General features: G+C 39.8%; 2 protein-coding genes across 2 annotated transcripts in view; one reads left to right on the top strand and one right to left on the bottom strand.

Annotated features, from left to right (window-relative positions):
• The window catches only part of TECPR2 (tectonin beta-propeller repeat containing 2), a 39,049-nt gene extending 37,543 nt beyond the window's left edge, over positions 1 to 1,506 (bottom strand). Inside the window, exons 1-3 of the mRNA XM_054380665.1 lie at positions 1,254 to 1,506; positions 1,020 to 1,148; positions 498 to 629 (exon numbers count right to left, since the gene is read on the bottom strand). Coding sequence (XP_054236640.1) covers positions 498 to 629; positions 1,020 to 1,148; positions 1,254 to 1,487 — 495 coding nt within the window. The 5' untranslated portion in view covers positions 1,488 to 1,506. The remainder of the gene's footprint in view (positions 1 to 497; positions 630 to 1,019; positions 1,149 to 1,253) is intronic.
• A 5,559-nt stretch (positions 1,507 to 7,065) lies between these two features.
• On the top strand, positions 7,066 to 12,838 carry CINP (cyclin dependent kinase 2 interacting protein). The gene is made up of 4 exons (XM_054400729.1): positions 7,066 to 7,157; positions 8,256 to 8,382; positions 11,289 to 11,418; positions 12,608 to 12,838. Exons 1-4 carry the CDS (start codon positions 7,081 to 7,083, stop codon positions 12,808 to 12,810), a joined length of 537 nt encoding a protein of 178 aa, XP_054256704.1. The 5' UTR covers positions 7,066 to 7,080; the 3' UTR covers positions 12,811 to 12,838.
• Positions 12,839 to 12,841: the final 3 nt, after the last annotated feature.

The following is a 12,841-nucleotide window of genomic DNA, read 5'->3' as shown; positions in this document are numbered from 1 at the left end:
TAACGTATTTCACTCAAAATCAATAGAAGCTCCAGGATATTTTCTTCCTTCTTTTCCACTGCCAGGTCACACAATGTTGAAACAATTGTTACATTTGTCAAACCACATGACAGACAGCCATAGGTAAATCAGTATGGCCACTGTAAAAATTTTTCTCCCAGGTATAAATTCAAGTTAATACTTAGTTTGTTGATGCCCCAGGTTTGTATTTAACAATGCCTTAGAAAAATGCTAGTCACTGAGGAAAACCTAAATATTACTTTCAATCTACACTCCAGACTGAGATGCTGTACAATTATGAAAAAAGTACTTCATTAATACACTGAATCAGCAACAGCACATCTTTCAAAAGTATCATTACAAACACAAGAGAAAATACTGTCTGAAAGTCCAATTAAATAAATGATACTAAGCAATTAACTAACTGCTAAATATCTGCATGAGCATTCCTTCAGAAAAATCGCAAATGGGAATTAAGGTCTCTATTAAAAGCTCACCTGGTCCAGGTCTAGGGCAGAGTAGACAATCTTCCCTTTGTCATCTCCAGAGAACAGTTTCATGCCATTGGGACTCCAAGCTAAAGCTGTAATACTACTTTTGTGGATTCCAGCAACGTCAAACCTCCGAAGCTGTGAAATAACACCAAAGCAACACAGGAATAAGGGGAAGAGAAAATGGAAGTGACTCCAATTGATAAGCTGGAGATCAAGTACAAATGTGCAGGCAATTCTAATTTTTATTCAGCACAAAACAACCCTGAAGAATCAAAAAAACCACACCACCAAATAGCTCACCAGTTACTTACCAGTGAGAATTTCTCAAAAGCATTTTTGATTAAATATATCTTCTAGCATGAAAAGCATGCTTTAAGATCAGTGCTTTTATAAGATTAACACATGAACAGGTATTTAATCAGGCAAAATTCTCTGGTTTCCACTATTATAAAGAATCACAGTAACTCTCTACTAGGATTCACCACACTAAACCTCATGGAAGGTTAGCCAAATGTAAAGATTTACCTGTTTGTTTCTTCCAGGTAACGAAGATACCAGCTGAAAAACTGCAACCCGACCAGAGGCTGTACCAACAGCAACCAGATCATCAAAGCAACTCAACAGCTTTACAAATGTAATAGATTCACACTTCCCCTGTTGAAACAAACCATACATAAAACTTGGTAAGTTAATGGGCAACAAACAGCAGCTCAGTACTGAGCAACTCAGCTTCAGAAGAGACAAGAGTACAGTATTTACCTCAAAATTGTATTTTTTCATCTGGTTTAAATGCCTGCAGTATAGATAAAGCATTCCAATACTGCTCCCCACAGCAATGTAGTCTCCATTGGTATCAAGCGCTGTGAGATACACCACGATAGAGCGAAAGCCTTTTTGGATCTTTGTAGGAATGGCATTGAGAAGGTAATATAAAGGACAAAACTCCTTAAATATAACTGGTGAAGCCACAGATGCCATAGCAAGCATTGCCATCAGCACTTTTAAGGCTGAAATAAACACATCTACTTGACAACATATGGAAATCTGAAAGACAAAAGCAAAAGACAATGTCATTAACTTCATTGGAAAGTAAATCATTAATAGAAAACCATAATTTAGCAAGTAGAGATGTAGAAATTCTTAGGGTTTATTTTGCATAAAGAAAAGGCAAGTTAAACTCCTGTAGTGAATGTAAGTTTTTCTTATAAGAATTCTTTTCTTAAGAATAAGTTTATTTCTTAGTGTCAGCCAATATCTAAGGATGCATGGTAAGCACTAAATATGGGATAACCCCTTCTTCTTGCAGCTGTGAGCTCAAAGTCAAGTTCAAATGCAGCATTTCTTCTCATCCGGTGAGTGAAAGAACTGTTAAGGACTCTGACACTGAACAAATCCATGCAGTCTGTTTTGTCATCTGTCTCCAAACTCTACCTTCAATCCTTCCAGTGCTGAGAGCATGGGATATTCCCCATTTCAGACAGTGCTGTAAGATCAAAGTGTCCAACTCATCTTTCTGCTCAATTCCTTAATGCCCTGCACCCCAAGAGAAACATGGTTTACGAACAATTCAGTTAGAGTCACATCTGCTACATAATCAAGTAACATTGAAGAAATACATATTGTGGAAAGAAAAGCACATTGCAAAAATGAAAGAAATCCCAGTTTGACAGACACAGGAAAATACCCATGTAGCAAATTAATTGAGAAAGAGGAGGAGCAAACAAGGAGAAAGGTACCATATGCTCACGTTTCCTTTAAGGTTAAGCAAATAATTTCATGCTGATGAATGACACTGTAAATATATTTAAGGGAAAATTCTGGTATCTTTCTAAGAATAACAGAAATTAAGATTTTGTTTGCCTTCTTCAAGAAAAAAAAAGTAACTAGAACTCATCATAGTAACAACATACTGGGATTTTCCGAAAAAGCTGATATGACCATGATGTACATAAAATTATTTTTATGATTTAACTAAACCCAGTAATTTTTCTCATTGTGGGATGACAGCCTTGACAAGAACATTTTGCAGCAGCAGCTACTTTCTGCACAGATGACTTTGGAACACAGGAAAGGAAAAAAAATCTTAAGTTCCTGAATTTTATTTTGCCTTGAGCAAGTATCATTAAGGGTTTAAGCCTGTAACATAGCTTTCTTAAGCTTCAGCAGAGTTATACCTTCCTCAGAGAAATTAAAAACAGACTTATGCAAACTGAAGTTAAAACCACTTCCAGACGCTCAAAATTATTCTGTAAAAATATTCCTATTGCAATTCATCTGATACATCTTATTTTGCCTAGTTTTTATTTCTCTAAGGATGGAAATGGTATTTGTTTATTTTGCTTATGCTGTGTATCAACTAAATTAGGAAAAATACAGTTGTTCTAGTTTAGTATCTCCAGTACTGTGAAAAGCTCTGATCTCCCGGTTTTTCAGACCATTTCAGTTACAGAATCACAGAAACATTCAGGTTGGAAAAGACCCTCAGGATCACCAAGTCCAACCAATCCTCTTACCATGCAAGAGGATTCAGCACATGGATTCTGGACCCTGCAACACATACTGTCAACATGCAATTCCACTAAATCCAAAAGGGATTACTTGTATGACATTACCTATTTGAGCTCATGTTCGACAAGACCACAGGAATAAATACTGGTTACTACACCCATACTTTAACTATGCTACAAAAACTGTTATAAATAAGCTAGCAGCACTTATTAGATGTCCTTAATTACAATAAATTGTACTGCTTGATGGAGCTTAGAAATTAATTCCACACTCCTCCAGTGTTTACTACCTGTCATGACACCTTTGTCATAAACTATCACAAGAATTAGCTGATTAACATGTTCAAACTACTTTGAACAAAGAGTTCCTTTCAGAGTTATTTACTAAATTAACTTCAATGCATTAGCACTCGACAGTACTTTCAACCACCACCTCCCCTGTGTTTTAGGTCTCAGGCCCTTCCCTTCAGTACTTACTACCTTCTATCTACAGACAACTAAATGAAAAAAAAAAAAGAGAGAGAATCCACTGCTGAAGTCTCACCTACTATTCTAAACGTTCTGCTTTGCCAGTTCAGCAATTTTACTACCTGTTGGGGGGGTTATTTTTCCTAATAAAATCTGGTCTTTGCCCTGAGTCTCGTATGTACAAATCTTCCTCTGCCTAATCTCAATTTCTACCACTCCCCAGCTACTGCCTCATGAATTTCACATATTAAAGTCCCATTTGTCACTCCTACAATTCACATCTGTCATCATCCAAAGCTGTTCTTGTAGCTAGAGCCATCTCAGATTCCCTGGTGGACAAAGTACCTTGCGAGTCCTCAAAATTCATTCCTTCTCTTTAATTGCCATCAGCTAGCCTTTCAGCGCAAGTAAATAGTTGTATAGTAATTTGTTAAATGATGGAATTAATAGAAATTTGTACTATCCAGAAAAAGACTATTACTCTTTCCTTTATAACAACCCTATCTGCAACCTGATGCATGTTTTTTAAGTTTGCACTTAATTTAAGAAGAGGGAGGGGAAGGGAGTTTGATAGTGTGGGTTTTATCTGTTTTGGTTTGGTTTTTTTCCCATATAAAACACTGAGAGGAATTATTCTTGTCACATACTAAGGTAAATTTAAAAAAAAATCTGCTGTCCGGTTAGGGTTCCCACTCTTCATAAAATGTATATACAATCTTATTTCAATATTCTCTGATAGCAAAGTTGAAAAAAAAAAAGAAATCAAGATTTGTTCATCCAACCCATCCCATCAAAAAAATGTACTAATAAACTGTAACTTTAATGGATTATTTGTTATCTGCTTTTCCTATGTCACTAATCAAAGGTAAACAGTGAATATATTTTCTCAGACCGACACTGGAATTGGATGCATATGTTCACTCTGTGTCAGTCACAGTTACTCTGAAGTATGTAACAGTCCTACAGGGCAAATCAGCTTGTGCTAAGCAGCTATCCTGCAGCAGAGACAAAGTAAAGAAAAATACTTTATGTCACACATGAAAAACAATCACCAGGGAAAAAAAGAAATAAAAGTATCCTTTCTCAACTTAAAGTTCACAAGCTTTTAGATACTGCATTCAAGGCCATGTTTTGAAAAGCAATCTTTAAAAATTTTTCTCTGGTATCCAAAACAGCAGTAAGGCTCAATGCTACCTAATGGAGACAACTAAATCCAGAGATAATCCCATAGTTAAATAGATAGGCAGTGGTTAAAGGTTCAGTGCCAGGGTATGCCACAGATTGACTGCAGGAGGCTAAAGCTGTCACTACATTTCTCTGAGCCCAAGTGTCTTGTCTGTACATGAAGGACAACAGCTCTGGGTTGTTGTTGGGTTTTATCATATGACATAAAAACTTTAAAATACTCAGAGTATGGACAAACATATGTATGACCACAGGTAAACACGACAGTCTCTGATCTCAGCTACCAACTAAAAAGAAATGTGGTTTTATTTTCTAATTATTCTCATGTTTTTAACCTAAGGAGCAGGCTACCCAACTGCCATATCTCCAGAAAACAGCTGCCAGAGAGAAGAACACAAATTGATAGCTCACTGAAACAAGAAGCTTCACTTTCATGTATCCCACCTGCAGGCAGAGCACCAGCCAGCACACAGATCGCCATTACCTGATTAACAGCCTGTTGCACTAAATGACTTATGGAGTGCCGCATTTTTAGCTCAAAAGAGTCAAGAACCCCAAACACAGGTGACAGAAACAGGGGCAGCTGGGGTCTCTATGCATGCAGGTACCCCAAGCAAGGTAGCTAAAACCAGGTATTACTCTGATGATCTCAGGATACCCAGTTTCTCTAGGAACCCTTTCTTCCTTATGTGTGTCTCTAAATTCTGGCAGACGCTTCAAACCCTTCCTTCCTTAACACGCTGCTTTCTAGCCATTGAGGTTTGCAGCTACTGACAGGAGAATATAGCCGCGGGCTCCTAGACAAACAGCCGGCAAACGCCGCCCCGTTTTCCCGCTGGCTTTACCTCAGTTTATGCCGGATTTATCACTTGGACGCAAAGCGCCAGCCGGGTTGGGGGTTGGTGAAGCCCCTCCACCCGCTCCGCGGGCGCGTAACAGCCCTCTCGCCCCGCGCCCTCCCCGAGCGCTACAAAGCAGCCTCCAGGAGAAGGGTTGGAGAGCCGACCCGTTCCTCTCGCCGCTCCGGGCTCACCCGCGCAAGCCCGGCCGCAACAGGAGGCTGCGGAAGGCCCCGTTTGCGGCGACCGAGAAGAGGAGCGAGAGCTAGGACAGCCTCTCAGGCAACTCTCGCCCGTCTCCGAGAAGACGCTGCTCCACTCACCTCCTCAGGAGCGCGAGGCAGCCATAGCTGCCAGCAGGGAGGGTGAAGAGAAGCAAAGCAGCGTTGCCCAGGCCCCGAGGCAGTGGCCCCGGCTGCCTGCGCTGCTCAGCGGCGCCGGGCTTGGGCGGGGCCGGAAGTGAGCACACTTCCGGGAGGCGGTGGGGCACTGCCATGGCGGGTGAGTGAGATTGGTTGTGCTCCTCGCTCAGCCGGGCCTTGGTAGGAGCGACGGGAGGTGAGGGAAGCGGGCCTGGGCCTGGGACAGCGGGGAGCAGCCGGAGGCCGGGTCCTGGCGCTTGCTTAATAGATTAATAAGGTGCCTGTGCCTGTTGAGCCATGTTAGCTTGTTACTTTCGCTCATGGATATGGATACGCGCGTAGAAGGTGCCCACCACCTCTATTCTGCCCCCAGGGGAAGCGAGACACACTCGTTTTCCCATGCGTGTGGGCTTCACGGTTGTGAGCACTTCTCAAGCGTGTCTACGAATAAAAGTTAAAACCGGCCAATGTCGGGGCAGAGCGCTGGGCTCTACTCCTTAGCTTCGAGCCGGATGTGCAGCCCCTTGCCTCCTAAGGCAGTATCTGACGCGTGAAGATGGGGCAGATGATGGGCAGAAATGGCTGCTCGAAGCCCTCTCCCTGGGTTGATGCTCATCTGTAGTAGGAGCAACGTGTAGCAGGTTCCAGTAGCCGTGTGGTTCTCCAAGGACTCATTATGAAATAGGCGTTGATGCTCGGTGTTAAAGACCCACCATCTTCAGCAGGATCCAGCTTTCTCACAGACATCTCAGGCTCATGTGTAGATTATCAGTTCACATGTTCATGGCATAAGCACTGCATGCATACAGTAGCTGTTGCTATGATTTCTTACCATCACACACTGCTTTTGTATTTGATGATCATACATTGGCATGAGACTGCTAAATTGATCGTATTGCGAAGCCTCTAGTGTGCACGTTAGAATATCACATCTCAGAACGTTTTCATTTTTTAACAGCATCTTTTTCTTGTAAATAGTTATAGGCTGGTAGATGAGGAATTGGATTTCACAACTGGAGACAGTTTAATTCTGCTTTAATCAATATTCATTTCAAGCAAGGAATCATTCACAGATCTGCTGGTTTGTTTCTATGCACTTTAAATGGCTTGAAATTCTTTATATTCTCATACAGCCAAAAGTCCTGCTGATGGTACTCCAAGAAGACCTGTTTTATCTGTCAGTGCAAGAAAAATAAAAGATAATGCAGCAGACTGGCATAATTTAATGATGAAATGGGAAAGATTGAATGATAATGGATTTACTACAGCAAATAAAATAGTCAACATGAAAATCAGTGAGCAGTAAGTATGCAAATAGATACAGGTAAAAACAGCATGAGGGTTTATTGAGAAATTAGTCTGTTTTCTCCACTAAAAATTTCTTTAAGGAGATGGGGGAAAGAAAATGCTGGAGTGGATAAGCCAGTTCTTAGATCAAACTCAGCACTGGCATTTCTTGGTTACACAAACTATTTACATTCAAATAATAAATGTCTCATAAAGATTAAAATTCTCTCATAAAGTAACAGTATTTGCAAGAAGTGGAAAATGTGTGGTTTACATAGTTAAGCTTAATGTATATTTAAAATACTTAGATAATGTATGAATTAAGAATCCAGTCCTATATATCTCAACCCAGATGAGCTCCTTTACTCTCTTGCATATTTACACTGAAGCTAGTATTACCAAATTTCACTCATGTCAAAAGTTCAATGGGTTTTAAGAAAGAATCAGTGATTTATATAGACAAAATCTTCTAACAGTGATGATTAGAAAAACAAACCAAAACAGTTTAGTAGAGCTATTTTCTTCATGCTGTAAAGGAAATCCTATAAATAACAGGGAGTTGAGAAAAAACTTCTCAAGAGTCTTGACAACTGGACAGGGTTTGTCTCACAGGATTCCAACAGGTACAAGCCCTGGAATGTTTGCTGTAATGGTGTCAGACGTTGCTTTCCCTCTCCAGCAACTCCCTTTTCCCTAATTTTACTGCTTCTGTGGGAAAGTCAGCAAGAGAGGTTAGGTGTCTGCTCTAACTTTAATTGAGCATGAAGATGATTTTGTGGTGAAGCATCAGATTGTCAGCTGGAGCAGCTGAAGTCTGAGTATACCTTGTCTATGAGAGAATAACCTCCAAGAGAGGAAAAAAGGTGTTAACACCTGCAACTCTTTCTCAAGTGTGTGATCAACAGTAGAGTAATTCTAAACTCCTCTGAATGTTATGATACCAGTCCCAATTGCTCACATGACTAGCTATGTCTCTTAATATTTTTATGTAGTAGTTCTCATGAACAGCCTGTGAGAGAGATTTTGTAGGATCACACCACACGGGTTTTAAGTCTGCAGGGTTTGAGTGAACCTACACACAGTTGTTTATTCTGCCTTATGTTTCTATTTTAGATTTCGGGACAACAAACTGGAGATAGCATGTGACAACAGTGCCACAGAAACTGAGAAGCCAGCTCCAAAATACAATGAAGAAATGGACAATTGCTGTGCAGAATTACTTGAAACCTTAAAGCATATGGTAATGCTGATTTTTCAATCTTCAACCATATGAATCAATTACAAGTTTGTTTGAGTATGACACAAGGAAACTTCCTCAAGTATTTGTTGTATTTGGGTTTATTCATACTTCTTTGGCTTCAAACCTAAGTGACCATAAATCTAGTGTGCACCATTTATTTGTTTGATTGGCAAATTTGAAAGCTGGTTTACATCTGCCTTCTGCTTATAATTCTACTCCTCCTTTTACAAGGTGACCTGAAAACAAGTCATACAAATAATGCATTTTAAAACTGCAGCTGCTTTCCATTTTGACATCCTGAATATTCTCTCTGTTTAGAACAAAACAAAGAGCAAAACATAAAGCAGTGCTTTACCTGCCATCATATCTTTGCAGCTATCTTTGATCAGACATAGCACAGTTACCCTTTTAGTCTGCCTACCTGCATTTTCCGTACAGAATTCCTTCTCTAGAGAGTAAAGTGATTATTATGTAATTCGCCTTTTTTCTGGATACATTGCTAGGAATTAATTTCAACTGCCAGTTTGATAGGAAGCAAAAAGAGTATTGACACTGTAATTTAAAATTCTTATTAAAAATAACTTTTACAACCCTCTGCCAAAGCAGAGGCCCATTAAAAAAAAAAGGAAGTTGATAGATTATAGACCTGTCAGCCTCACCTCCATCCCTGGAACGATGGAGTGGCTCATGCTGGAAGTCATCTCTAGCATTTGGGAAGAGAAGGTTATCAGGAGTAGTCAGCATGGATTTACCAAGAGGAAATCCTGCTTGACTAATCTGATAGCCTTCTATGATGTTGTAACTGAATGGGTAAATGCAGGGAGACCAGTGGATGTAGTCTACCTTGACCTTAGCAAGGCTTTTGACACTGTCTCCCATAACATCCTTGTGAGTAAGCTCAGGAGATGTTGGGTAGAAGAACAGACAGTGAGATGGATTAGGAACTGGTTACACAATAGAGTCCAAAGAGTGGTGGTCAATGGTGCCAAGTCCAGCTGGAGAGCTGTAATTAGTGGAGTCCCCCAGGGATCAGTGCTGGGTCCAGTCCTGTTCAACATCTTTATCAATGATATTGATGAGGGGACAGAGTGTATTCTGAGAAAGTTTGCTGATGATATGAAACTGGGAGGCTTGGCTGATACACCTGAAGGCTGTGTGGCCATTCAGCAAGACTTGGACAGACTGAAGATCTGGACAAAGAGGAACCTAATGAGGTTCAATAAGGATAAGTGCAGAGTCCTGCATCTGGGAAGGAATAATAAACTGCACCAGTACAGGTTAGGAGGTGACCTGCTAGAGAGCAGCGCCATGGAGAAGGACTTGGGAGTCCTGGTGGACAAGAAGTTATCCATGGGACAGCAATGTGCTGTCCCATCCCCAATGGTATCCTGGGGTGCATTAAGAAGAGTGTCTCCAGCAGATCAAGGGAGGTTCTCCTCCCCCTTTACTCTGCCATAGTGAAGCCCCACCTGGAATATTGCATCCAGTTCTGGGCTCCCCAGTTCAAGAGGAACAGGGATCTACTCAAGAGAGTCCAACAGAGGGGTACAAGGATGATTAAGGTACAGGAGCACATGCCCTGTGAGGAGAGGCTGAGAGACCTGGGGCTTTGTAGTCTGGAGAAGATTGAGAGGAGATCTAATAAATGTATATATAAGTATATGAGGGCTGGGCATCAAGAAGAAAGAGACAGCTTTTTCTCATTTTTGCCTTTTGATAGGACAAGGGGCAATGGATGTAAACTACAGCACAGGAAGTTCCACCTCAACATGAGGAAAAATGCCTTTACTGTAAGGGTCACAAAGCACTGGAACAGACTCCCCAGAGAGGTTGTGGAGTCTCCTTCTCTGGAGACTTTCAAGGCCCATCTGGATGCATTCCTGTGTGACCCGTGCTAGATTCTATGATCCTGCTCTGGCAGGGGGTTTGGACTCGAATATCTCCAGAGGTCTCTTCTAACCCCTGACATCCTGTGATCCTGTATTTACTTTTTTATGTAGACAGGATACCACTCCAATATTTAGAATAATCAGGGAAGCAGCTAGATTTTCATCAAATTTTCTTCTGAGGGAAAAAGTAACAGTAATTTGGGGATTATTTTTATTTTTCCTTGGGGTAGTTTTGTATTCAGGCTACCACATGTGCTGAGCAATTTTTATTACTCCTAATTAACAGTAGTCTAAGCAGCCAGTGTTAGACTAGCTACTACCACAGACATATTTTACTTTTTGATTCCTTATGAGTTTGTTCCATTTTACGAGATTATATAAAAATATATATATTTAATTTCTTGACTTAAAGATACTGCCTGCAAGGTCCGTTTTGTTACACATATTATGCCCCATCAGTAATGCATAAACTTGGGTGAACATGAAGGAAGTGGATGGAATAAAATGTTTTTCAAACCAAGCTGTTTGATCAGCCTGGATATATTGTCAGTAGTATCCTGAGCAGCTTTTCTCACATGCCACTGATCTTTTGAAGTCAAATTTAAGTTATCTTGACATAGTATTGTAACAAAACATATTTATAGGGCTTATGCCACACTTGTTCATAGATAGTCTGATGGTTTCCCCCAGTACTAAATTACTATAGGAAAAACCCAGAGAGGTGAAAAAAAAAAAAAGAGAGGGCTTTATTATATTTCTACATGAAGGCAACAAAAGAATTATGCAAAATAAGAGTCAGTAGTTCTTACCTGAAGTGCTCAGAATTTGAGAGTATCTCATATTAAATATTTATATAAATTCCAGCTGTGATTCAGGTGTGGAGTTACTAAAAGTGTGTTAGAAATGTTAAGACTAAATAGTGTTCTGAAAGAGTATACTTTTAAACAGCATTTAAGATTATGGTAGCCTGATGCTCTCAAGATTGTTCATTAGCATTACATGTTTATCAATTTTCAGACAAAAATACAACTGAAAATGGAAAAACTTACTTTGACTACTAAAGCAATCTGTGATTTGGAAGCATTCCACCATGGAGCTGGCAATTGCACAGCACCCTTCTTTCATACGTGGCCCACATCTTACTTCTGTAAGTAAAATATTTATTGTCTTAGCTAATTGCAGTGTGCCATTGATGTAATCTATTTTAGGACTGAAAAAGAAACCCTTTTATCTGGATGTTTTGCCTTAGAGAGTATCTGTCTCCTTTATAATTGACTAATCAATAAACACATGAATGCACCACTGGGCTTAAGGTTACTGCTGACGACTGCTTGTATGAATTGCCAAGTGTTGTCTGACATTCAACAATTGCAGCATAAAGCTAAGCTTGTCAGCAGCTTACAGTGACCAAGCTGCAACAGCCACATCCTTTGTAGGGAGAGACACATTTGCAACTTGGTAGTGTTAAGCGACAGGCTTAAGTGACTTGACTTGTAACTTGACAGTGAAATTAAATCCTTGAAAGGGAAGAACAAGCTATACCTCAGTTAATTCTGAAGCAGACAAAGAAAACCCTCTGATCTCAGTGTCAGTCAAGACAAGTCAAGAAATATTTAGTTACTGTCTACTGTTAATATCAATCCTTTTAGCACTCGATGACAAAAGTCCGACCTCCCAACTGATGTTACTGAAACAGTTTTAAAACTGTTTGAATTCAGGAGAAGACTATTTTTTAGAAAGTCAGATAGTTAGAGATTATTACATAAATATATTTTAACATTCTTCTCGTATTACTAACATAACTAGCATTACAGACTTCACTTTTGGCTGGTTGTTTTGTTACAACACTATTTTTCACTGTTAGTGTGACTCACTGGTGACAACGCATTACTGAAGTGCCTTCCAGCATGTGAGGATGTCCTTTAGATTAGATAAAATCAAGTGACTCTAAAATGTGAAGCTTGTATTTCAAGATAGCATTACCAAATCTTAAAATAAAATTTCAGTTATTTGCAAGAATAGCTAGAGTTACTAATTGTACAGTGGGTCCTACAGTGGGTCCTCAGAATGCCACTGTTTGTTCTAGGATTAAAATAGGATTCATGTCAAAATAACAAATGCCTAAAATAGATCCAAAAGCTGAGTGAATTGTTTAGCATTTTATATTTTAGCATACAAGTATTATTAATCCTGTAAACCCCAAGATATCTAAATATGGGGAATAGCTTATGTAAGGTAGGCGTTTTTAATGACCAACACCTTACAAGTATAATTTAACTTTCAGAGAATTGCCAAAATGGTCTGGACAATTTGCTTGTTTTTTCAATACATTTCAGATGAGGTTTCTCTGAAGCTCACTGAAATGTACAAGAAGGAACTACAACTCAAGCAAACAATTGTACAAGAAATTGCTCATTCTGCTGACCAGGATCTGATGATGGTCTATTTGTCATCATGGTTGTACCAGCCTTACATTGAGAACAGCAGCAAACTACTACTTGAAGCCATGCTTCTGGAAACAGGTCACAGACCATGCTAGAATTTCAGATGTACAGTGGCTTGCTTCTAAC

This window comes from Indicator indicator, chromosome 4 (assembly GCF_027791375.1).
Source record: "Indicator indicator isolate 239-I01 chromosome 4, UM_Iind_1.1, whole genome shotgun sequence".
NCBI lineage: Eukaryota > Metazoa > Chordata > Aves > Piciformes > Indicatoridae > Indicator > Indicator indicator.
Note: the sequence above shows the minus strand (reverse complement) of the source record. Positions and strands in the feature narration are given on the sequence as shown.